General features: G+C 52.6%; 1 protein-coding gene and 1 long non-coding RNA gene across 6 annotated transcripts in view; both read right to left on the minus strand.

Moving 5' to 3' along the window:
- TCERG1 (transcription elongation regulator 1) overlaps positions 1–12,364 on the minus strand; it is a 35,997-nt gene extending 23,633 nt beyond the window's left edge. The window contains exons 1-5 of one of the 5 annotated variants that reach the window (XM_080555229.1): positions 12,048–12,364; positions 11,171–11,396; positions 7,351–7,503; positions 6,851–7,106; positions 3,854–4,096 (exon numbers count right to left, since the gene is read on the minus strand). In XM_080555229.1, the coding sequence (XP_080411355.1) occupies positions 3,854–4,096; positions 6,851–7,106; positions 7,351–7,503; positions 11,171–11,396; positions 12,048–12,136 (967 nt within the window). In that variant the 5' untranslated portion in view covers positions 12,137–12,364. The remainder of the gene's footprint in view (positions 1–3,853; positions 4,097–6,850; positions 7,107–7,350; positions 7,504–11,170; positions 11,397–12,047) is intronic. The other 4 variants (XM_080555228.1, XM_080555231.1, XM_080555230.1 and 1 more) reach the window with 4 other exon arrangements.
- A 2,340-nt stretch (positions 12,365–14,704) lies between these two features.
- LOC308177815 lies at positions 14,705–25,197 on the minus strand. The gene is made up of 3 exons (XR_013939417.1): positions 24,664–25,197; positions 20,446–20,508; positions 14,705–20,237 (listed from the first exon to the last, which is right to left on the minus strand). It is a non-coding gene; the product is annotated as an uncharacterized lncRNA (long non-coding RNA).
- Between the last annotated feature and the right edge of the window lie 648 nt (positions 25,198–25,845).

Raw genomic sequence — 25,845 nt, forward strand, 5'->3', positions numbered from 1 at the left:
CTGCCATTGTACGTCAGCTACCACTGGGAGTCTGGATGCTACAGATTTCCTGCTACAATTTGGAATGCCATTTTCAGCTGGCAAAAAAGAAAGCCGCTTTGACAGGAAAAGGTAAATTATTTTTGCTCCAGAATTTTATGCCAGATCAAATTTAAAACTGATTTTAAGCTGCAGCAACAGTTTCTGCCTACATTAAGCCATCTGTTTAGCAATTACTAGGATGCTGCTTAAAAAAAATAAAACAAAAAACCCACCATGATACTTGAATGACGACTCAGGGGTTTAAGTTCATTCTAGGCCAGGTAGCACCAGGGAAGATTATGCTAATGGTGATGTTTTCCACTGACAGGATTTGCTCAGACAGATCCATCAGAGCAGCAGCAAAGTGAAACTGACTGTCTTTGCTTCTTTCAGTCTGCTGCTGCATTTAGGAAGTAGTAGCAAGAGTAGGACAGATTTAAACTAGTCGGACTAGCAAGGAGTGGTGGGATGAAATCCAAGTTCAACCCAGAGGAAAAGGTGAGGTGATGAAGGTCATTAAGGAAAGGCTGGAGGTGGAAGAAGGGGAGGGGGGATAGTAATAAAAGCCATGAAGCCGCGTACAGAGGTACAAAAAGCTGCACTAGGTCAGTGGCAGCAAACATTTTCTTCATTTTTTGTTACCTAGAATGTCACGAGCTGAAAATGCTCTAAAAACAGCATTAGTTCTCCAAAGCCATCATGCAACTGTTCTGCTCTCCAGCTGTGACACAGGCCACAAAGGGGAAAGCATCTAATCCTCTTCAATTAGATGAAAAATTCATTAGGAAATTAGACAGGTGTAAGGGGAATGCATTTCCAAAATCCTTCATGTTAGGATACAGAAGGAAACTGCACAAATTTTCTCTACATTGGTCTAGTTTTGACACTTGGAAACTGAAACACTTCAGAAACTTCCCCCTAAACTGTTTCAATTCCATCATATGAGGTTGGAAATCCTCCAGCACAAAGTGAAATTAAACCCCTGTGTTTATAACGAATGTAAGTTCTATTTTTCTTCATTACAGATGTAGTATCAAAAGTGTACTAAAACTATTGCCAATTTATTTCAAAAATATTTGCGAAAAGATAGAATTGTAATGTTCTTTACTAATTATTTCAATGAAAGAATCCAAAACAAGTTTTATAAAAAAAAAGTATGAATTGAGACACAAAAACAATGACTCAAACAGCACTGAATGAAGCATTTGTCTAAATTTGGGAGGGGGGTCATGTTATGTACTCAAAAATTCGTTTTGTTAAGGAAGTTACAGCATGTCTTAGAAGTGGGTCAGTATAAATAATGCCATCTGCGGGACTGCTGAAATTAGAGATACCACAGCGCAGATAAGACTTAGCAAATACCCAAGCTGTTTCCTCTGCCAAGTTCATTTTCAAACATACAGCTAACTTTTAACATATGAATTAAGAGAAAGCAGACTTACTTTTTAAGATCTGAGATTACGAGATATCACTAATCAACTCTTCCATTGCTCCGTCTTACTACAGCATAATACAGAGATTAACTTTGCAATCACATGACAATGGCATTCATCAACTCTGTCCCTGTAACTTGAAAGCAATCCAGCTGATTTTATATGAACTGCTGAAAGCCCCAAACATCTATACATTAAAAACTTTGTAAGCCTTTTTGAATTCACCTTTTACTGCCTTAGAGTCATTTTCACTTCTCTTTATTTTTTTTTTTTACTATAAAATATATATATATTTTTTTTATGGTGGTTGTAAACCATTACAGTCAACTCAGGTTAGAGCTAGCTGAAAGGAGTCAAATGGTTTTATTCTGTAATCAGGCAAAATAACAAATTAGACTCATCAGTGGAAACGTGCTCTTTCTGCTAGGTATCCTTCTCGTGTGTTACAGGTTCAACCCCAAAGGCTCATCTCACCACGAGAACAGAAGAGGCCACATCTACACTTACTACCACTGAAGCTCTGAAAGAATCGTTTTCAAGTAAGAGTCTAAGGAGGAGGTGACTGACGCTCTTCCTCTGTCATTCCTGCTGCACTGCATTCTGTACTCAGTAAGTTCTTTGACTGAGAACTTACAAAAAAAAAAATCAACCAACCACACAGCCCAGGGTGTCCATTTTCACTGGCACTCACCTCTGCTAGTTTAACCATTCGCATTTCACCAGACAGTTCACAGCTGAGTAGGCGATTGTATCTTTCAAAGATGCATAAGAACCCTTCATGCTATTCTGATTCTTTGCTGACAACGTCAGAAACTGCAGTTAAGAGCAGTCAACTGGCCACTTCTAAGGCTTAGGCATTTCTGTTGTTCTCCCAAACCTCACAAATATAGGCAGCAGAATTCTCCCCACATTCTTTACTCATTTTTCACCCAGCCTTGAATATTATATTCAGAATGTTTGTCTGTCCTTAAACAAGGAGTACTACGCTGTGATTGCCTTTTCGAGCGTACTACAGATGGAAAAAGCTTTGCCTAGTTATTTGAAAAAGTAATATTCTTCTAGAAGAAACAACTAAAAGTTGGTCCTCTCTTCTAGTTTCTCTCAAAATAAATGCTTTTTATTCCACATATTTCTACCCGATGGGTAAAACGAATACCCCTTTTAACTACTTTGGTGCTTTTAGCTTTTTATCAAAGAGGATATAAGGAGTGTTCTAAAGCATTTCTTTTCATCTAATTAACTAAATGGGAGGTTAAAGCCATCCATCATATGTACTGCATCTAGGCATTGAGTGGACAGCAGGCAAGTAGTCACCTCCCTCAGCCTGTACAGAGCAAGAAAGGTGAGGAGGCAGCTCAGAGCTGCTTCTTTGTAATTCTTCATCAGAAACTAACTTGTATCCAACACAACTGGGGTCTCAAAGCTTTCCTTGCAACGGAAAACCACCAACTCTCATGTATTTCATTGTACTACTACACACTGAAACAGAAGTAACAGGAACCGTATCCACGAAAACCGGAGTATTTAAGCAATGAGTGGTTTTAAGGACCAATTAAGACCTGTTCAGTGATTACAAAGAGCAGGTCAAGTCCAAAATTTTGCCAGACTAAAATATTTCCTTCGGTATCTAACCAAATGTTTTTATCAAAACTTGATAAAATATAACTAAGCCAGGCACCAGGGGGCTCCCATCTATGATGTTGTCACAATGGTCTTTACATCTGAAGCTTAGGGATAACACCCTGGCATCCTGAATGCCTTAATTTAACTGTCCTCTATTTAAAGCTCAACATGTTGCTTAAACATTCAGCATCACACTTAATAGTTGCAGAACAAAGGAACTACAAACACCCAACATCGTTCCAGGGCAACGCATTTGAATGGTAATTTTTCCTGCTCGTAAATTATTTTCATCTAACTTTCTTCGGCTATAATCCGTGTCCTAATAAACATTTAAGCCCCAGACTCGAGCTCTATACCAAACAAGCTGAAAAAAGTTAAAGTGATATTGTAATTGGTAAAATACAGAGCTACAATTTTCTCAGTCACTTACAGATTCTGTCCAAAGCTCACTTTTTTTTTTAATAGGATGACGAGATAGACACATGCCATAAGATTAGGAAGTGTTTAGTGCAATTCTTATATTTCCAATCATATAAAAGATAAAGGGTTACATGTTTAAATGTAGCTATTTTCTGGTATGGATATCAAAGAATTAGAAGTCAAAAATTTCATTTTCATTGTTAATTAAAAAGTCTGTCTGCTAACCCTGAATTCTTTCAAAAATATTCTAAGTGGAGAGGATTCAGGCAAGTTCCGTACACAGTGGACACATGAGTGCAAACAAATTGACAACATGGACATGTAGCGGACAAGACAATTACAGTTCGCCAATTTACCTGGAAGTGGAATAGGCATGCCAGGAAGGGGGACACGAAATGGAGGTACCATTACTGGTGGAAAAGCAGGAATTGCTGCAGTTGGTTGAGGTACTGCATGAGGAACTGCAGGAGGCAATGTCTGTGGGACTGGCTGGGGTACAGTCTGCACAGGTGTAGCAGAAGGAGCAGAGGTTGAAACACTGACTGATGGTGTGGCAACTGAAACACCCGAACTCGGGGTCTGGTCTTGTGTGGTAGGTGCTGATAAAAAAAAAAAAAAAAAAACAGAGAACACCTTGTATCTTAGGTACTACAATATATTTGCTGCAAACATACTGGCTCTCTGTTTCCCAACAGATGTCATATAAGCAGATATGCTTAGATAAAATCAACAGGAAGACATTCTTGGAAAGAAAAAAGCCTTTGCCTTCTCTGTAACACTATGTATTTACAAAGAAAGGCAATGTCAAGTTTTACTTTGTACCATTCTTTATTCCTAACAAGTCTCTATAGTAGTGCCAAAAGTATACCAAAGGACAAACAGAGCTTGCTTAGTAAATAAATTAAATTCTACTCTGTATCCCTGTTCAGAAGAATAAAAAGGAACACTGCAAAGAGTTTCAAATGGAAAACGTGTTCATTCTTACACTGCACAAACAAAGGTGGTTTATTTTTAAACAAGCATAGTGATCGCAGCACGTGCATGACAACAGTCTAGCTAAAACTGTGCTTATGAAGTTGTGATCCAAGAATGGAAAAGTATCAATTTAAAATGTGTAATTAAGCACGGAAAAGCAAAGTACTTTTTTTTTCAAAGCTGCAAGAACTTTCTTGGACTTCAGTGCCTCCCAGTGGAAAAATACAATATCACAATTCAATTCAGCAATCCCTGTAGCACAGCTGAAATCAGCATTTAACCAGGAACAGTGCTACACATCAAAGCACTGACAAAACAGAAGCTAGAGATCCAAGTGATTAAAGCTTACAAAGATCTTACAAATCTGTACTCCAAAGGTTTGGTGGAGGAGAAGAGGAACTGTTGAAAAAATGAGTTAACCAAAAAAACACCAAAACCCACCAGCTCATGAACACATTACATATAGGCACACCGTATGTCTCCGTTATTTAACGACAACCAGAAGCATTCCCAGTAGGACACCAGTATTAAGGTTTTTAGATAAAGATTTTTGGCCTGTTGTTAAATGTTTCAGGACAGGTGAAAGTTCTTAGCACTGCCTAAAATTTAGGGAAACAGAGTCAACAGTCAGTATGTCATTTCTTCTGAGTCCTGTGGCAAATCAGTACCAGACAACAATGAAGCTTAGCTAGAAGCCCCAGTCTTTTACAGGCCGAGCCTGAGAGTTGTAAAATTATTTTAAATCATGAAATTTCATCACCTAGGTATAGACACCAACAGTAACAGTTCTGGAAAGCAAAGACAAAGTTTAGCAGGTAGAACATGCAGAAGTAGAGCAGACTCTTAGTGTTTCATATCAGGAAAATTTGTTTCAGAGAACGTGCATAAATAAAGTGCTATTTCAAAAGCAGGAGTAGTTCTCAGAAGCCTAGGCTAGCACCTGACATTCACCTTCCACCTGCTTCTTGCTACCCATCAAAATGGCTATAGTCTCTAGTTGATGACACCAGGCCGTATTTCAACAAAGCAACTGAACACGATATTAAGTTCTCCTTCAAATTAAAGCCATTTAACGCTTTGAGCCATACAAATTATTTGCTACTCTAATGATCTGTCTGCCCTCCAGCGCTAACTGGAAGCACAATTTACAGGCTACCTGAACTTGACTCCCGTTCATTTGGGAGGAACTGTAAATTAAGCTTGACTTGGCTCACCTGCTACAGAAAAATGGTGAAAGAATTGGAGGGGAGGAAACTATCCAGTACAGCTGGAGTTCGAACAGGTCAGCAACTGCTGGTCTTCTGCACACTCTTTGGCCTGACCACTGCACACATTCTGCCAGCACAGCTACAGTCGCCAAGACTATCAAACAACAGCATGCCAGACCAACATAAATGTTGCGCTTTCAGAAGCCCGGCACAGACAGTAACACTAACCAAACCTTTCCTTGATAAGCACGCCTTGCTTTGTCCATGCTAGGTGATTTTTATTTATTTATTTTTTTACTCAATTGTTTGCTTGTGACACACTCCTGCAAATAGAGTTCTAATACATAAAATACAGCTCTGTGTAGATGCTCTGCACTAGAGGCACTTGTTAGCACATAGATGCCAATCAACTTATATAACAAATTATACTGTTTGCACGTAGATACTCTGTAAAACATGCATTATGTCCATGCTGCATAAATTCAGTCCCCATTCTCTTGAGGTTCCCTCAGCTGGAAAATCCTTGGGAGCAAAGACTCAGCCCATGTAAACAGCAGTAATTTTCAGACTATTATTCAAAAGTAATCAGTGAGTAATTACGGGTCTAAGGACTTTCTTTTTTCCATTTTTATGCAACTCTAAAAAAATGGGAACTTACAAGGCTTAGTCGGAAGACTTCTAGCAATAAAAATAAGACAACAGAAGCAACTCAGTTCTGCAATTGACCAATTCTATGCAGTCCAGAAGCAGCACTGGAAGATTTCCTCTTAAAGCAACAAATGCAATTTTGGAAACAGAGGAAATTGGTACAACTGTAATTCCTACCTCAAATTAACTTTTGTGAAATACTTTTAAGATCAGTTTAGCTTTAAAGTCAAAAGGAAATGGATGTATAACAGCTCTGAGATGGTAACAGCAGGAAAAAGCATACAAAGACCTAAAGAAAAAGGGCTGCATACTGACTAGCGATTTACTCACTTGAATACAGTACTGGTCTCCTAAAGAAAAAAGACCACACGCAAGGGTCTTCTGGATTAAATGCTGTACTTTAAAAACTTATTCTACTTGATGTAGCAACTGCTTCCTCCTGGATATTAAGTTTTTGCTGCAGCAGCTCCCCAAAGCAGCATCCCCAATGTTGCAAAGCTTGAGAAACCCCGAGGTACTCACTGGAAATCGTCTGTGAAACTGACGTGGCTGTGGTTGTGGTAGAGGTGGTGGAAGACTGAGTACTCGAGGACGTTGACGGAGACGCTGCAGATGCTGGACTGCTGGTGGTTGGCGTGGAGGCACCTACTGCTTGGGCCTGGGCCTGGGCTTGGGCCTGGGCAGCCAACATCGGCGTCAGCTCCGACTGCTGAATAACTTTGACCCCGTCTGGCTTAGTCCATGCTGACTCACGTGTACGTGCATTATAGAAATAGACCTGCAATTTAAAAACATCGCCATCAAACAACTGTTTTTCTGGAGGGGAAGCACTCAAATTGGTGTAACTGCTCCCACTCTAAGCATAGGTAAGCACTACTAATAAGAGGATCAATGAAAGTATAGGATTTTGTCACACAATCACTTTTAAAAGATCTGGAGTTTCCGTGTGCAGGACCATCTGACAACATCTTTACAACAGCAGTAGACACACATCACTTTGTTGGTTCCGGTATTCATCTTACCTTGCCATCTGGAGTTTTGTTTTCTACCCATATCTCTTCCGCTGGGGGCATTGCTGGTGTTCCAGGGGCAGTGACAGGCGGCATTCCCGGAGGGAACATCATACCAGGAGGCGGTGGCATGCTACCCATGGGAGGAGGCATAAACGGTGGTCTCTGAAGACATAACAATAATAATAATAAAATACAGTTTTCAAGCAGGGTTTTCCCTTATTAAAGCACCAACACACGTTACAGCTATGGTAAGGCTAACTCCACCAGTCTGGAGAGCTTCTTTGACAACTAACGTTACCAGTTCAGAGCACGCGCTCCCCGACAAACCACCACCCATGGCAGAACAGCTGTAGGAAGCACTTCACACCTGAGATGTTAACATGAATGCAAAGCAACAGAGAAGAGTGGCAGGAAAACAAGTGGGGTGAAAGAAAACTCCTCTCACAAAAAGGAGAAAATATCCTAACGCATGAAAGAAAGAACAGGAACTGTCCCTGAGTAGCTGCTGCTCAGATGTCCCTAGCTGTGAATCAAAGATTTCCTGCAATACCCCAAACACACAATGACTCTCCCAGCGAAGAAACACCAAGAGATTAAATCACACGCAAGCATCCTATTTATTAGCATGGCAGAGCAGCAGATTTCATCCAACCCATTATACTTCTCAATTATCCGTTAAGTAAAATACTAACTAGCGCTAGTTCAAAAAACCAAGAAAATCAAATTACAGCTTCACTAATGCATCATCTGAAGAAATTCAGAATCGCCCTGCGCATCACTGTTGCACATGAACCTGTTTTCTGCCTGTTTTCCAATTAAAGGTACGCTGAGTTCATTTATTTCACCCATTTATTTGGACCGTTCTGAAATTTCCCGTGCAAATTTCTCCTTGGTGAATCACTCCAGTTTTAAATGAATTTATGAGTCAAAAGATTTCCTCTTGATAAAGGCAGTATCGAGACAGTCCACTGTAAAAAGCTTCTAGCTCTACACTCGTAACTGACAGGCTTGATAGCGAAATGCACACATGCGGCAAGAGGAGGGCTCTGCTGAAGCTGGAATGTGTGCAGGAAATCCCGCGTAACAGAAACGGGGTGGCTCCGTGACACGCCACACGCACTGACTCGGAGCTGCACCCATGCACTGAGAATCTGAGTCCTGCCCTTTGTGGTTTTCAGCGTGTGCCGTGTCCTTGGTTTTTGTCTGTACTTGGTTTCTTTTGGAAGTTTCCCTGAGATCAACGTTTCTGCTGCAAGACTGATATTTTGAACTGCTTTTTAAATTCATGTACCGACTCGGAGTTTTACTGAATACTACCCTACTGATTATAAAGGAAGTCAAGAATACATGGACAGAATTAAAAACAAACAAAAAGAGCCATTTAGGTAACAGCAGCCTTTCACTCCTTCCTTCCTTGACTACTTCTCCTCTACAGCTCCTCCATCTGGCCATTGGGCGATCTCTCTCTCTGCTGCTCTACAAGCTGCACCAAGAACCCCCAACAGCTCCCTTTTTGCCACTTCCTGGAAAAAAGAAGTTAGAGCACTCCGGGGCAGTCCAAGAGCAAAGGAAGGGATCCCAGGCGTGCAGTCATGAATCGAGAACAACCCCTCAGCTGCACACCCAGCACACCTTCTCCTCCGTTCCTACACCACCACCTTTAGCACCAGGTGCAAGGCAGGGTACAGTGCTGACACGGCGCGAGAACACAGACACGCTTCGTGCAGGGATTCCTCGTGTGGTAAGGAGCCGCAGAGGACGCTCGCTGCATGGCACAGTGAGACAGTGACGATGTAACAGCTGAGAGCTGAAACACATCCGGAAAATAAATCAAACACGTAAGGAGCTAGCAGCAGCTAAGGCTTTGGGCTTCAAATGAACTTTGACTGATTCGTGAAACTGCACAGCGCTCAGGAAGCAAGGCCCAGCACTTCCCGCTGTGCATGCTCTGACACCTTCCCTTGCTTCAGCAGCTCTCAAGGCAGCGAACGGGCACAGGAGCAAGTGGTGAAATGGGATCACAGAGCACCAGGAGAAAGGTGCAACAGGGGGAAATAGCCTTACATAACCTTAGGCTGAGCACGAAATCGTACCCCAGAACAAGGCCCCTGGTGCTAAATGAAAGGAACAGAGAAGACGGCATCCAACAAGACGAGCGGGGCTGTTCGCATCCCTCACACTTACTGTTTCCATCCTCGGTCCAACAGGACTTTTGTTCACCTGAGGAGGTTTCAATGAAGCTAACAGCTATTTCACACCTCCCTGAGCAGCCCAAGTTGTAACAACACGCTACGTGCCCAAGGGAAAAGAAGAAACTCTTACGGAAGACACACACTATTTTTTTCCTGAAATCTTGTGCTCAAGATGCTACCCTCACACTAAACTAGGCCGCAGTTTGCTGCTGTTCTGTTTCAGGCGAAATGCAGCTTAGGGCCTCGTTCCTGCTCTAGCGGCTTCCTTGCTTCCTTTCATCCTGCCCGCCGTTTGCCGTACAACTGTTTGCAGAGTTACACAGTGAACCCACCTGCATGAGGAGGAATGAGGATAAATGCTCCCACAGCAATGCTGCCGGGAACACAGGTGAAGCAGGACCCAAAATACCATGAAATAACCCACAACACTATTTTCTTTCCATCTTGCCCACGTCCATACTTTCCAGAGTACATTTCACAGCACTAGCGTTTACTGTTCAGTTATAACGAGTGGATTTGAACCCTTATTTATAAACCGCACAGCAATATTTTACCACCTACAGTCCCACACGGTAATTACACTGCCGTTAAAACAAAACTTTTCTTATTCACAAATACGTTGTGCCTTTCAAACTGTCCACGTCTCTGAAAAGTAAGCAGAAGAACTTGAAGACACACCACCACGAGAGACAAGCAGAAATCTAACTTACTTGAGCCCAACAGGCTCATGGCAGGCTCAAACTAATCTTGTAGATGCCAGGAACACCCAAAGTTAAAAAAAAAAAAAAAACACAAAACACAAAGCACAAACCGAACACCACCATACCGATCATAAGATAAAGAGCGCTCTCCCTCTGCTGAGAGGGAGACAAACTTATGTCAGCATGAGGGCGACATGCTGCTGATCCAGGCAAACACTAAGCCTAGTCTTAATTTTTTCAAACATTTACTTTTTGTTTTTTGGTCAGTCTGTTGACAACTTCTGGTGCATTCCTAATGACACAACCTTCCGAGAAGAGTGCTGAAACAAAACACACGGGGTCACTGGTCATATACCTGCTTCTCAGAGCTACTACTTGTCTATCTAACCAGTTCCTTGGTGATCTAAAACAACAACAAGCTTCCACGGTGACTACAGGTGCAGTTCACGCAGGACCTTCAGTGGGATTCAGTTCGATGTAACGCGGTAGCTTCCCCGTCAGTCTTTGTGATGAACCGTCATCACCTCAGTGAGCGGCTACGGCACAATTAAAGTTACCCTACGGGACCGGTGCGCGCCTCACACGCCTGCTTCCTCGAGCTCAGAAGCCTGAGCACAACTGAACCCTGCGCTGCACATGGCCACAAGGCACCAATGTGAAGCCAGGTTTTAGTAAACATTCTGGTGGTGAGTTCACCCTAACTGCGTGATTAATTTAGAGTTGCCTTAAGGAACTAAATGTAAATTGCTTTTATATTACCCCGTGTGTGCATGAGTTTCATAATACGACACAAGAGCCTCAAGAGCTTTTATCATGCCCTGTTTTTTTCACCCATCTCAGCAGCTCTCCTCTTCTTAACACTGTTCATGAAAACGAACCTAAAGAAACCCTAAGCCCCAACTCTCCAAATCAAAGGACCACCCAGCCGTTCGTTACCTGTAGGTGCGGAGGTCCCATCGGTGGAGGAATCCCTCCCGGAGGAGGCATTGGAGGCATGTTTGGGTCAAACGGAGGGCGTCCAAACGGGGGCCGAGGTGGCGGCGGAGGACCTCGCATCATCCCGAAGGGCGGAGGAGGTCTCATGAGGGGTGGTGGGCCTCTCATGACCGCGTTTGGCGGGGGCGCCGGGCCACGGAACCTCAGTGCTTGCTGCTGAGCCATCCTGCGGGCGAGGCCGAGACAGACACACTTCACACCTGCTCACCACCACACCGAGGCACAGAAGTTCTTACAGTGAAAGGGGAAGGGCCCTCGTGAAACACAAAACGTGGGAAAAGGCCAGGCTTTACTGAACAAAATAAGCGTGCAACCACTTCAACGGGGGCTTCCCCTCCGCAGCTCCCGGTGGTCACCCCTCGATCACCACCTCTCCTCACAGAGGTGCGCAACCCGCACCCCAGGGGGCAGCAGGCGCCGCGGGCACGCGTCCCGCCAGCCCAGAGCCCCCCGGGGCTCGGGGCGCCCCCCGCCCTGCCCCCGGGCTCCCCCAGCTGCTGCTACCCGCGGGGACCGGGCTCGAGGAGGGGGGGGGGGGGGGGCGCCCGGCCCCGGCGCGGCTCCGGGCCCTGCCCCCCTCCGCCCGCGCCCAGCAGGCCCCGGCTCCGCAGGCCGGGAGCGCGCCCGGGCCCCAGAGCCGCGCCCCGCAGAGGCCGCAGGGGCCCGGCCCGGCCGCCGGCTGCCGCGGAGCTCCGCGAGGCGCCGCCGCCGCCCCCCGCCGCCGGCCCCCGCCGCGCCGCGCCGAGCCGCGCTAAGGCCGCAGCGGGCCGGGCCGGGCCGGGCCGGGCCGGGCCACGGCCGGCGGGAGCCGCCGCACCTGATGTCGCCGCCGAAGCGCTCCGCCGCCGCCTCCCCCTCGCCGCCGCCTCCCCCCGCGCCGCCGCCGCCGCCGCCCCGCTCCGCCATGGCCGCCTCGCAGCGCCGCCGAGCCGCTGCCGCCCCGGCCGGGCCCCGCCGCGCCCCATTGGCCGCCCCGCGCGTCCGTCAGGGCCCGCGGGGGCGGGCGCGCCTCGCGATTGGCCGCGGCGCCCGCCGACTTTGAATGGAGGAAGTCAGGTGCGCCGCGATTGGCTGCCGGGGCCGCCCCGCGCCGCCTGCGGAGCGGGGTCGCGCCTCACGTGACCCGGAGAGCGGACCGGAACTGACGTCACGCAGGACGGAACAGGCCGGAGCGGGGGAAAAAAAAAAAAAAAAAAAAACAGGAACTGTGTCCAATCAGCGGGCAGAGCGGGGGATCCCCGCGCACCAATCAGACCGCGCGAGCGGCTGCGCGCTGCCAATCACAGAAGCCAGATCGGGAGCGGCCCGCCCTGTGACGTACCAGCGGGCGGTGCTCGGGCGGCAGCCAATGAGCGGGCACGGGCCGGGGCCGGCCAATGGGGAGGCAGCGCGGGCTCCGTGCGGCCGCCGGGGGGCGCTGACGGGGCCGGGCCGGTGCCGCTGCGGCCCCGCTGAGGGGCGGCGGCGGGGGCGGGGGCGCTGCCGGGCGGGGGCGCTGCCGGGCGGGGGCGCTGCCGGGCGGGGGCGCTGCCGGGCGGGGGCGCTGCCGGGCGGGGGCGCTGCCGGGCGGGGGCGCTGCCGGGCGGGGGCGCTGCGCCCTGAGCGGGCCGCGGGCGGGGACGGGCCGGGGAGGCGCCGCGGCGGGACGGCGCGTGGGGAGTCCCGGAGCCGTGGGGGCGGCGTGCTTTGGGCTGGGGCGCCGCCCCGCCGTGTGCCCCGCAGCCCGTGTGCCTGCAACGCCCGCGGCGCGCCGGGCACCGGTGATCGCTGGGGCACGGTGCTGGCCCTGGCCTCGGGGGGGGGGGGGGCTGAGAGAATAAATATAGGTAAAATAAATAAATAAATAAATAAATAAATAAAATGTGTCCTGTGCCAAAGCAAAAATAAACGTGCAGGTAAAGGCTGTGCCAAGGCGCCGCAGGAGCCGGGAGCCCAGGTGTGACACCGGCGTTAGGCTGCAGATGTAGCACGTTGTACAGCCCCGCTGGGACGCCTCCCGCAGCCGGCGACGCGTCCCAGAAGAGAAACAACGAAAGCGCGGGGCGACGGGCAGGCGGCCCCCGCCTCCCCTGCGAGGCCGTGCGGGCACGCGGCGGGACAGCGCCGGCCGTCGGGGTCCGGGAGCTTGCAGAGGCAGCAGGGCTTCCAGCCCTCCCCGCTTCGATCCCGGGGTCCCGCCTTTCCCATCTCTCTCTTTCTGCCAAAAAGAAAAAATAAAAAAAAAGAGCTTTTTTTTTTTCTTAAATAATGAAAATAATCAGAATCACTAAGGGACTTTTGATACTGCTGTGTTAAAGAGACTCTTGGATACTTTGATTTTGCTGCTCAGTTTCTTTATTCACGAGTTTTGCTCAAAATCGCTGCGGCGACGAGAAGAGCTGGCAGCTGGTGGGGGCTGCGGCCCCCCGGCACCTGCGTGCCCCGGCCGTCCCCGGCACCCGCGGTCCCGACGCGTCCCGGCCCTGTCCGTGCCGGCGCTGTGGGTGGCAGCAGCCCGGGGCCCCGTCGCCTTCACCCCTCCAAGGAGCCGCAGGAAGGAGCCGGAGGTGCTCTCTGCTGGCTCTGCCCCAACGGCGAGATGAGCAGTGTCTGCCTGACGCTCGGCGAGGGGAGAGGAGATGAAACCGTGCACCAGGCGTCCCCACCCCGCCTTCCCCATCAGAAGTGATCAGTGCCTTCTGACAGCAGGAGATTAAAACGATTTTTGGACATGATAGCTTAGATCCTCCCCAAACAGTGGGGCTGTCTGTCTTCCACTAGTGTCTTTCATCCCCTTTTTCATCTGCTTGTTTCAGGATTGTCTCAATAATTTATTAATTACGGGCTGGCAGATAGGAGCATCTGCAGGGCCCTTCTCCATGTTCAGCGGAGAGCTGGCCCCATTCCATGCAGAGCCCCGCTGCACTGCAGCCCCCTCCCTTACTGCTCAGTTTTATTTTCTAAAAAATGAAACAAAACAAAACAACAACAAAAAAACAGCCAGTAATTCTTGGACTACAGCTCTCTCAAGAGCAATTAATTCTGAGGTGCACAGTGCAAGTCATTGTGATGAACTGGGTGTCAGTCCCCTATTCAGCAGGACCTGGCTTTTGGAAATTGTGAAATTCATTGCATTTAAAATACCTACTTTTAAAGTTCACCTAGATTTTAGTCCACATCTGGATTCTAATTGCAGAAGTTGCTGTTGACAGTGATATCCTCACTAATTAACCAGCAGAGAAGACCCTAAGAATGCAGATACGAAAGAGGACCGACAGGACACAGACACCAGCCTGGCTCATGCTGCTCACTCACGTCACAGGCAGAAAAACCTCCGAGCTGCTGTCTGAGCTGGAAACACACCGCTGGGTTTGCCCCTTGGGAGAACACGGCTTTGGCAGTGCTTGGTCTCGGGGATGGATCCCTTCAGGGGCAAAGCCAACACCAGACCAGCTTTGGTGACTGGGGCTCTGCAGGGCAGTAAGGGATGATGTGACAGTGTGACTGTAATGTCTTCTGGGCAGGCTGGGTATCTATCCAGAGAGATTTTTATAAAAACCTACAGCTAGGGAGCCAGCAGCAGCCTGGTTTCAATCCCTTCTCTGACGGCAGCACCCACGGTCTCCTTGCTCCAGGGCAGCTCGAAAGCAGTTGCCTCCGCTCTGGGGTGTCACAGCACGGGGCTGCTGCTGTGGGTGCTGTTTGAGAGGGAGCATTTTCCAGGGAGATTTTTAAACTTTCAACCTTTTCAAATGTTTAGGTTGTTGTGATTTTTAAAGGAGTATTTCTTAAGTGGCCCAACTTCACTGTCAGGCATGCGGGAACGATGCTTGAAATTTTATGTTTTGGGTAGTCCCTCTCAAATCTGCCCAAGTTCCTAAGTTCCTTACGTCAAATCAGGTGGCTTTTGTCTTCCTCTTTGCAGCTGTGTGACAGGAGCTGATATCCAGCCGCGTCCTTGGGTTTCCCCTGCCAGGGAGTGTCACAGCCCTCGCGATGGTGATGGCACCCACGGGCAGGTGCCACCCCACGGCGCGCCGCCCGGCCCCCGCCCCAGCACCACCCGCGCCACGTAGCTGTGCTCCGCAGCTCAGCCGCACGGGCCCAGAGATGCTGACATCCTGTCATTCTTTTTCCATTTTTTCAGATTTCAGGTTGAAGTCTGATGCTGAATTAAAATTTTTGCCCTGGGCTGTCTGCAGGGCCTGCAGGCTACTGCGATGCCAGCATCTGCCAGGGAGACCCGGGGGTGCTGTGTCGGAGGGCGGCAGCCCCGAGCTGGCACCGGGTAGCCGCGGGGGGGTCCCCACTGCGAGGGGGCAGGCGGCGCCCCCGGCATTCCCACTCGCGGCATTCCCACTCCCTGCCCTGCCTCGCCCCTCGCTGCTGCACGGTGCCTGGGGTCTGCACGGGGACCTGCCTGGACCAGCCTGGCCACAGCCCCCCGGCTGCAGCGGTCCCATGACAAACGCACGCTCGCTGACTGACGTGGCAAACGGGAACGCTGCGCGGCTGGGCCGGGCGTCCCCTAACGATGTGCAGCCCCGCAACTGCGGCCGTCGCAGATCTGCAGGCGCTTGGCTGGACCACCTGCAGCAACATGCTGCCTTTACCTCCAACATCAGTTGTACCGGTGGGGCTCTAGCAAGGGGCACAGCACAGCACCACGCCACGCTGCACAGCACCGCCCTGCACCGCACCACACCGCACTGCATCGCGGTGCCCAGCACCTGTCCCTCTGCTCCTGCAGCCCTCCATGTGGATAATGTTATTTAAACCCTTCAACAACCCTGTGGCGGGGTTCAGGAGGTGGATTTTGGTCTGAAACCCGGGGGCTGACATCGCCGGTGTGTGCCTGCCGCACCCCTCCGTCGGCCATCGAGCACCGTGCTGCTTGGGCGGCGTGTGGGGAGCAGATGGCCCCGGGCGCTGTTAAACTTTAACGAGGCACTTCCCCGTCCGTCACGTCAGCTGCCACACGGTGCAGTGCACGCAGTTCCCGGGTACGGAGCTCCCTGCTCTGGCCTAATTCTTCCCCTACATTTATATGAAGAAAATCCAGATTTTTCTGTACTTGGGGAGTCTGTAGATCTTAGGTGGGCTGGGGAGCTCAGCTGTGGTGCAGCTGCAGAGATGGAGGAGGTCAGTGGGTGTGCCCACAAGCAGCGAGAACAGAAGGTTTCCCAAACTCAGGCTTGTTTGGAGGTTATAGCGTGAACATCGCCAACAACGCTGGAGCCAAGCCTTTCTGCTGAGTGTTCACACCACAATTACGCTCTTGCTGCACCTTCACAAGGAGTACCGTCCACAGGCCGTGCCATGCCATGCTGTAAATCCTGAAAATGTGTGACAGCCCTGAGTAACATCAGCCCCATCATGCCGGCCGCGCTCAGGGCCTGGGACCTGCTGCCCTGGCTGGGAGGAACGGTGCGACAGGGACACCGAAGTCTGCGGTAGTCCAGGGGAACTTCCCCTGCTTGAAAAACAGCCACATATCTGACACTAATGGAAAAAGACCATTAAAAAGCTTTATGATATTCTGTTCTCCTGCTTCTGGTCCCTCTTTCCCTTCATTGCTGCTGGCATTTTATGAATTATTGATGCGCCTAGGTGCTCTGCTCCCCCGGTTCCTGCGCCACAGCTCCCAGTGCCTCTGCTGCTCCTTCCCCGCAGCCGCTCCACTGGCTCGGGCCGGACACCGCGGAGCCGCCCGGCCACCAGCAGCCCGTTGCCCACCAGAGGTGCCCGGCAGCACGGCGGGAGGCCCCGGGCAGGGTCGGTTCCCCGGGGCAGGGCTGAGCACGATGCTCCCCGGAGGCAGCGGGGGCCTCAGGCCTTGCTCTGGGTGCCGTGGCACGGCCCCGCGCACCAGCCCTCCTGGAGTGCCTGCGGCTCCAGGCCCCTGGCTGGCCCCGGTGGGGTGGCAGGGCCGCGGGGTGCTCCACGCCCTCCTGCCAGCTCCTGCCCACAGCTCTGCTTCTGCCAAGGCTCCTCCTGAAGCACCGTCAGGGATTCACATCCTCGCTGTCGTGGCCCCGCTCAGAGCACACGGCGCTCGGGGCTGGCCGCAGGGTGCGTGGGCCTTGGAGCAGAGCGCAGGGCATGCGGGATGTGGAACAAGGCACGGGGCACACCAAGGAGCAGGCGGGGCCTGGCGACACTGACAGGAGCCCCAGAAGTGCCCGTGTGCAGCCCCAGCAGTGCAGGGAACACGGCTGGGACACAGGGGGGCACGGCCCGCTGCAGGCAGCATCCCCAGCCCAGGCTGGAGGGCCGCCCGCCAGCGTAGTGCCAGACCGTGCGGCAGGGCACCCCAAAAGCAGGCCTTGCACTGGGCACTGAGATGTGCTTCTCCCAGAGGCACCATGAATGCTGGCTGGGGGGCTGATATTGAACTGGGCATGCCAAGGCGAGCCCTCCTGGCCTGTTGTTCATTTGGCTGCCGGGGAGTGCAGTAAATTGGAGCAAGCCTGCATTTCTGGCTCTGCTTCAGGTCTGCCGTGGAGTCCTGGAGAATGGCATCAGTGTTAAATCCCAGGACATCAAGTCTCATGGCCAATTTCCTCGTGTTTCAGCGGCGGCAACTAATGTGTTTTCCATGTTAATGTGCATGCACGTGGCACCCAGCCCGTCTCAATGTGGAGCTGCTGATATGACCTGACTAACTCACGTGCCCTGTTTGCAGGGGACCCTGGGCAGCTTTCCTACACCCTCTGGTTGACCAGGCCTTGGCGGTGTGGGGCTGGGGCTGGAAGGGACCCCCCTCCGCAGCCCCCCAGGAGCGTGCTGCAGCTGGAAGCGGCCACACAGCCTGGCCCGGGGCACAGCACCACGTCGCCACCTCCAGCCAGAGCTGCCCTGGGTGGGCAGTGCTGCAGGATGCTTCATTGCACGGGAAGCGAGCAGCTCCTCCTTCCCTAGCATCTCTGACACAGAGAATGCTTCGCTCTGTCCGAAATGCTTCAGGTGCTTCCACTGCCCCCTTCCTTTTAGAAAGCTACTGGGAAAAAAAATCACCTTTCTCTCCCTTGTAAATGCCCAGCAGTATTTCTAAGTATTTCCCTCCCTCTTTACACTGAGGTTGCTCACTGCATTCTGAGCTGTGAGGCACTTCCATGCCGTTGGCAGCCCTGGCACTGGGGCTGACCCCCAGGAGCTGCTCCCAGCTCCCCCTCGCCTCTCTTGGTCCGTCTGCAGCCGCCCGTCCCGTTCCTCATCCAGCACGCGGCTGAGGGGAGGCAGCACATCCCTTCTGCCTGCCCCAAGTCACCCCTTACACCCCGCATCCCTTTCCTACTAAAAAGACCGATGTGCCCTTTCGGCTGCTCCCCGATTTTTCTCCCTCCCTTTGCGGGAACACCCCCGCAGCCGGGGCGGGACAGGCAGGGCGCAGCGAGACCACGGGCAGGTGCTGGGAGCAGCCGGGAGCGCGGCCAGGGCTGGGTGGGTGCTGACGGGAGTGCTCGGCTGTCAGCTGCCCCGTGCCATCGCCGGTCCCCGAGGCCAGGGCCATCAGCTGGCGGGGGAACTGCAGAGCATAAAAACCAACCAGGAAACAAGCAGGAGTTCGGATGCTTTCTCAGATGCTTTTATAAGTTCTCACTGCATTACCTAAAGAAGGACTGCTGAGTTTTGTCTTCCTGAAGCTGCACTCAGGCCATGATGTGGTAATGTTTGTAGACTAATCTGTTTTGGCATTTGGGGAAAAAACAAACATATTCAGAATCAACTAAGATATCAAACTTTAAATAATGTCTCCGACTCAGATCCTAGCCACATCTTGTTCCTGTTCCCTGAGCAAGGAGTGCTCACGGTGGGGCTGTGCCAGGGGAGCGCAGCGCAGGTTGCTCAGTCCCCGGCTGATGGCCAGCCCCAGGTGCCGGGCACGCAGCCCCACCGGCACCCAGGCGGGGTCGGGGCTGCTCTGGGCCCACTGCACAGGGCAGAGAGCGCTGCCGGGGGCAAATGGCCGTGAGTTGTGACACCCAGCTGAAGCATCCTTGCGCATCCCATGCAGGCCCTGAAAATTCAGTCCTTCTGCCCAAAGCAGTCCTGATTTTTCAGGGGGTTTGTCCTCCAGGCCTAACGTTCTTTTATGTGTTTTTTGTTGTGTTAATTATACAGTGTATTTGGGCAAGCCGTGTGCAGCACTGTCCCACAGGTAGCTCTGAAGGAAGATTTCAAACACTGAAGATGAAAGGGATGTTCTTTGTGTGCCATAAATACTTCAGCTTCTGCGTGTGGCTCTGCTCGCTGGGCGTCTGAAAGCACAAACAGCCACAATCCATTTGTCTTCTCTTTTTAGAACAAGTAGCTCAGGCAAGCCCAAGCGCGCTGGTGTCCCAGCACCGTGCGTCGCCTCTCACAGCGTGTGCGGCAGGTGAGCTCTGGGCAGCCGGCGTCTGGCGGAGAGCGCTGACCTTGGCCCCGGGCTCCGGTGCCAGCTTACTCCCATCTGTCCTCAGCAGCACGAGTGGCTCTGGCTGCTGCTTGGGAACAACTTCAGAATGCAGCCACAAGGCGCTGGGATGGCCTGCGGCGAGGCAGGGCGGTCTCTGCAGGGGAAGACAGTGGAGTGAGCCTCCAGCTGCACCACCGGCACCTTCTGCCCGCAGCTGCCCGCGGTCACGCAGCGGCCCCTGCACGGGATCAGAGGAGCTGGAGCCCAGGTGTATTGGCAGCACACGGTTCCTGTCCTCCCGGGTAGAGATGTGTTTTCTGTGCACACAATTAAGCAGAAATCCATTAAATCACGCTCATTCTCATTTGCAAAGGCACAGGCAGCTCTGTCAGGGTAACCCAGAGCCAGTTTCTGCAGAGACCTTCTGTTGCTCAGAAGCGGCCCAGCAGCGCAGTCCCTGGTGGACAACTTCATCCCGGGGCGATGTCCCCAGCATGGTGTCCTTGGTGGTGCCTCTCCCCAGCCACCCATGGGTGCGGATGTGTCCCCTGCACCCCAGTCCTCCCTGGGTGCCCTCCCGGTGCTTCCAGGTCCTGGAGGCAGGGCTTGTGCCGTGTAAACAAGGACCTGGTAAACTCACAGAACGCATGCATTAGACACACCAGCCTCAGGAGGAGAAAAATCAAAGGTTTCCCTGCAAATCCATCTGCCCTACATCTCTTCTCCATTTTGATCTCCAAACTCATGCAAGTTTAAAAAGCAAGTAAATGCTGACTGTGTGATTAACCTCCCCACCTGCTCCCTGCCTCTTTCTCTCCTGAACAGAGGCGCTCACCTGCCTGCTGGGAGCATCTCCTTCCACGCCGAAGATGTGGGGAGTCAAACCGGGGTGGTTCCACTGAAATTGCAAAACACTGTGCTTTTAAATAGGTGCTGAATTATTTAGTGCCTTTGCACTATCCGAATGCTTTGCTCTTTTGGTGGGTGATGGCTTGGTTTCCATCCCAGCTTTTCTGTTAGGAAAGTGAGTAAATGGAGGGACACGGCGCGCGTCGAGCACCCACAGCCACCCACCCGCAGGGCGGTGCCGCGGGGCGCTGCGGGGGCTGCTGGGCCGGGCGGTGCCGCGGGCAGCAAACTGCTCCCCGATCCCTGTGCCTGGGGACAGGGGCAGCGCTGGGCGCTCCCGTGGCAGGGACCGAAGGTGCAGGGGGAGGTGACCCAGCTGGGGCAGTCGGGCGTCCCTCCCGTCAGCCCACGCTCTGCAACACCGGTCCAGACCCTACAAGCTCTGCGTCCAGCCACCTGCTGTTCTCCCTCAGCACATACAGGTAGTGGAACCCCTTCATGATCTGGGGATGAAGCAGCCGGGCACTGAACCGTTAAACGTTCCTGAATGTGTCACTATTACCTCTACGTCCCAGAACCATTTAATTAGTCTGCAACAAGCCCCTGGCAGAAAGGGCAGCAGATGTGCAGATGAGAAGCCCTTTTCCACGTAGCCTGTTCCATTCTGATCTCATGCCAACGCCAGTGCTCTCTGGTCCGATCCCTGCCACTGGCTCCCCTCGTCCACGCACCCCAGAGATAAATGTCTGGCACCTGGCTGGCTCTGAGCACCCGCAGCCTCTGCCGCCTGAGAGGAGCGTGCGGGAGTTCTTTACATGCTGCATTCAGGGCTTAATTTTCACCAGGCAGGTTGAAGACGCTTAGCGGGTGTCAGTACTATTTTACAACAGTTGATCTAGATTTATATAGCGTTATTGTACATTTTTAATTCTCTTTGGATTTTAAAACAAAGCATTTTATTTTCATCTGCATATTGTTTCATTCCTCCACATAAAATTCTACTGAAAATGTTGTGACATGAATCTCCATCTATAGTTCTAAATTTACGTCAAGAAACAAAGTCTTGATGGTGGAATAAATCTGTAACTAACATTTCCAGGCAAAATGCAGAGCACAACTACTGTCATTAAAGACAAATTCGCTTAATTGCTTTAAAACACTCTGTTCTGAAAATAACTGGAAAACCTGCAGGACTGCAACAAATTCCTTCTGCTCTATATCGGTGTAAAGCAGCATTTTGGTTTGAGTCAGTGCATTTCCACAGAGCTCTGTGTTTGCTCTGAATGCTCACATGCAGCCTGTGGCAACGAGTACTTGGTGTCCCCAGACTGATTTGGGTTGAAAGAAGGGGAGGAAGGAGAGGGAAGTCCCATTTCTCCCGCTGAGCTGAGCACGGGGTTTGTTCAGGCAGGGATGGGCCAAGAGCAGCCTGTGCTGCTGAGGGCCCACCGGGCTCTCCAGCAAAACCCCTGCGTCTGAGGTCGTCTGCGGGGAAGAGATGGCCCTGGTGCGGCTCTGAAACCTCCTCGCTCGGGGGGGTTGGGGTGGCTGGGCTGGGATTGGGATGGGGATGGGATGGGATGGGATGGGGACGGGGATGGGGATGGGATGGGCAATGTTAGGACAAGTTCAAGGCTAAGCGGGTTGTGCTAGGGCTGAGGTTTCTCCAGCCCCAGCTGTCACCGAACAGCTCCGTGATGCCTGCGTAACCCTCAGGTCCCACACCCGCCAGGTGCAGGTGCTGCTCCTCACCTTAACCGTTGTGGATGGCAAAACAATCATACCAGAGCGGGGGGGCCAAGGCCTGGGCCACCCCCCAGGCGGCACAGGGCAGGGGCTGGGGGTCCCCGCACACCCCGTCCCATTGCCCCCTGCCCCTCCTGCCCCTGCCTTTGTGCGTCTGGGGACCCCTCCCACATCTCCCTGTGATATCAGATGTGCTTCTATTGATTTCCTCCCTGCATTTGTTTTTGTTATTCATTATTAATGGGATCATTTTTCTATCCTTCGTGCATGAAGGCAAATTTTGTGTAAAAATCAATTGAGTGAGCAGCGCCAATGGCTTGTTTGGTTTTCTTTGCTTTCATCTCTCGTGTGCAGTCCCCGGGAGACAGAAAGCAGGATATTAAGGAACAAGCACGGAATGGGGAAAAAAAATAATAAATCAGTTGTTAGTGGTTCAGAAACCATATAAAGGGATTTGCCTGCTGGATCTTTGTCTCATGCACATGTGCCTTACTGAGCATTTTTCTCCACTGCCCATCTTCCAGTTCAGGTCAGGTTTCACTTTCTGCTTTCCACCAAGGCTGCCGTTTGAAGGCAGCTCCCCTGCTCACCAGGACAGCAGATTGGCCTGGATGGTTTTGTTTTAACAGGGCCAGGGGGAGCTTTTGTGTGTGTGGTTGGGGGGTGTTAAGGAATTAACTGTCACAGAGTGGTTGCCACAGACCCACTGAGCAGCAGCAAGAGCCCAAGCCCTCTGTGGGAGCGGCAATCCTGCACCCTCACACAGCTGGAGGTGAACAGGGGTACGAGGGGCTGCATTTTGGCAGCAGCTCCTCCCGAACTGGCACCTGCACAGGGTGAGGTGCCCCCCCCCTGCCCGCCCCAGGGGGAGCTGGGCCAAAAGAGCCGGGGTGGAGCCGGTGCCTGGGGGCTCCCCAGGGGAAGGATGGAGCCAGGCACAGCCATGTCCGGGCTCCAAAGCCCAAACCCTGCCCCTGCTGCGAAGCAGCAGCTATCGCACTTGTCGCAGTAGTGAGGAAGGTGGGACTGGAAGGGTGTGCTGCACACAGGGGCCTGACTCTGCTGTCACCAATGTTCCCTCTGAGCACTGATTCCCCCTCTCCCTTCCCTGATCACCCCTTGGCATTGTTTCCCAGCTTCAGGGCACTGCCGCTTACACCAGGAAGAAAAAATGTGCTGTTCCTTCGTGCCTCCTCAGCAAGAAATACCAGTTCCAAACTATTCCTGCTGAAGTCAAAAGAGCTTATTCCTCAGCTCCAGTAAGATCAGATGAGTTTCGTATTCACAGTGTATGCACCTGGAGCCGGAGCTTTGACAGCCAAACCCAGTGAAAGACTTAGCCACCAACAGTGGTTAAAACAATATGTACCTGAGCTCCCAAAACCCCAAATGAAGCACTCAGGTCCTGTGTGTCACATCTGGGCAGAGCAAGGCACAGAACAGCACGTGGAGAGTAGAAAGAAACCTGGAATTCACAAAGAGTGAAATCTGGGCAAGGAGAATCATCTCAGCCTGAGGCAGGAGGAGCTCCTCTTGGTGCAGCTCTGCCTCCGTGCAGAGAGGAACTGGGAGTAGAGGAGGACAAGCAAGAAGGATCAGGTGCCTCAGACCTCACTGGTCAGCATATGTGAAGGAGAGAAGGAGCACACAGGAGCTCTTGTTTCAGGGACAGTAATTGTAGATTTTGAGGTCTAAAGTTCATTTAGGGGTTGTTTTACATCTTTAAGCCATTTTCGGGACCTGGCCCAAAAGGACAAATGCAAAATTGTCACACAAACGTGGGCAAAATAAGAACAGTCACAAAAAGAAAAACCTCATGGACACCTTTGCCATCATAAGAACAAGCACGATCCTATTTCCCTTCCAGAAGTGAACAGGTGAGAAGGTAACGGGCACCACAGCTGCAGCGTAGGCTTAATAAATACCAGTGAGCGGAAACACAGGCTACGTGAGCTAAACCTGGCTGAGCTGGGTTTATCGCAAACTGGAGAGAATCGTACACCCGTCTGAGGGCAGCGCTAGGAGGCTTAAAGTTATTTAGGAATATAAAGATATTCCTATAAAGTTATTCCCGTGCCTTGCTGGAAGGCAGACGGCGTGAGGCTGCAACGAGCCGCCCGCGGCAGCGCCGGCCGGGTTTCAGGGTGGATATTCCCCTCCGGCACCCGGGCACCTTCTGCCCGGAAAGCTGCCGGCACCGAGCGGGGGCTGCGGGCCGGGGGGGGCGGCGAGCTCAGCCCCGCAGCCCCCGGCAGCGCCCCGCACGCTGCTCCCGGCGGGGCCCCGGCGGCTCGCATAGCCCGGCACGGCCCGGCCCGGCCCGGCGGGCGGCCCCGGGGGGCGTCGGGCCCGGGGAGCCGCGACCCCGCGGGAGAGGCGCCGCGCCCCGACGGGGAGGGCGGCGGGAGGCGCCGGCAGCCGTGCGCGGGAGCTGGGGCGAGATCGAAAGGGCTCTTACCTGGCCTGTCTCTAGCGAAACGCCCGCTCGGAGCCCCGGCAGCGCCGCCAGCCCTGCCTCGGAGAGGATCTGCTGAAGTCCTAGTGGACGGCGGGGAAAAGATGCCGTCTGAATCGCCTTCTGCCCTTTTTATACTCCGGCAGGCGATTAATATTGCATCACCCTTATTTTAAATTTTCAGAACCCACAATATAATGTAATGGCATAAGGGCATTTATTATTAAAGGACGTTTGATTGGGGGAAAATCATTGGGGCCGATTGGAAGTACCCGGAGCGAGGGAGCGTTCCGGCTTCCCGCGCCCCGCAATTAAAAGGCTGAGTGTGTCAGGGCCCTGCCTAATGGGGGAGGAGGGGGAGGCCCGGCTCCGCGGCTCGATGTTTGTCACTCGGTGAAATGCCGAAGTGAAATATTCAGAAGAGCGCTTCCACCATTAATTTTTAATCGTTAAGGTGCTTCTGGGAATCATAAATAAAAGCCTTTTCCCCTCTTAAACGGCATCAGAAATGAACCCGCGGTAGGTGCTCTTTGGGTGAGATTTTGTTCTTACCCCGGCGGAGGGGCCGCGGCCCCGCGCGTAGCCGCGGCGGGCACCGGGCACCGGGCGCCGGGCACCGGGCACAGGGCCGGGGCGGTTCGCCAGCGCCCGGGGTGGCGGCGCCCACGGCACAACGGGGGCCCGGCGGGGCGAAGCCTCGTCCCGCTTCCCGGGGGAACCGCACCGCCGACGGCTTTTCGTTGTTCTCGCACTCGCACACGTTTCCTTCGGTCCTCCCGGCGCCGCCTGCCCAGCTCGGGACAAGAGAGGGAGCCAGAAAAGACACGTCCCCTTCGGGTTGAAAAATAAAGCCTTTATTCCAGAGTCGAGGTGGGGAAGAGCGCTCGCGCCGGAGCTCTCCGCGGAGGGACGGGACGGGGCGGGCGGGACGCGCAGACCGCCGGAGGGGCGCGGAGCGCGGCCGCGGGGCTCGGCTCCGGTGCGGGCGAGCCTCCGAAAGCGGCTCCTCGCTCCGCCACGCCGGGTCCGGGGCGCCGCGGAACGGCCGCGGAACGGCCTCGCTCGGCGGCCCGGCGGGCGGCGGGGCCCCGGCAGCCGTCGGTGCCTCGGGGCGGCGGGCTCGGGGCCGGGGCGCCTCGGCCGTGCCAGGGGCTCGGGGGGGGCTCGCGGCGGCCCGCCCCGTCC

Source organism: Anser brachyrhynchus, assembly GCF_964034855.1.
Source record: "Anser brachyrhynchus genome assembly, chromosome: 14".
In the NCBI taxonomy this organism is placed as follows: Eukaryota; Metazoa; Chordata; class Aves; order Anseriformes; family Anatidae; genus Anser; species Anser brachyrhynchus.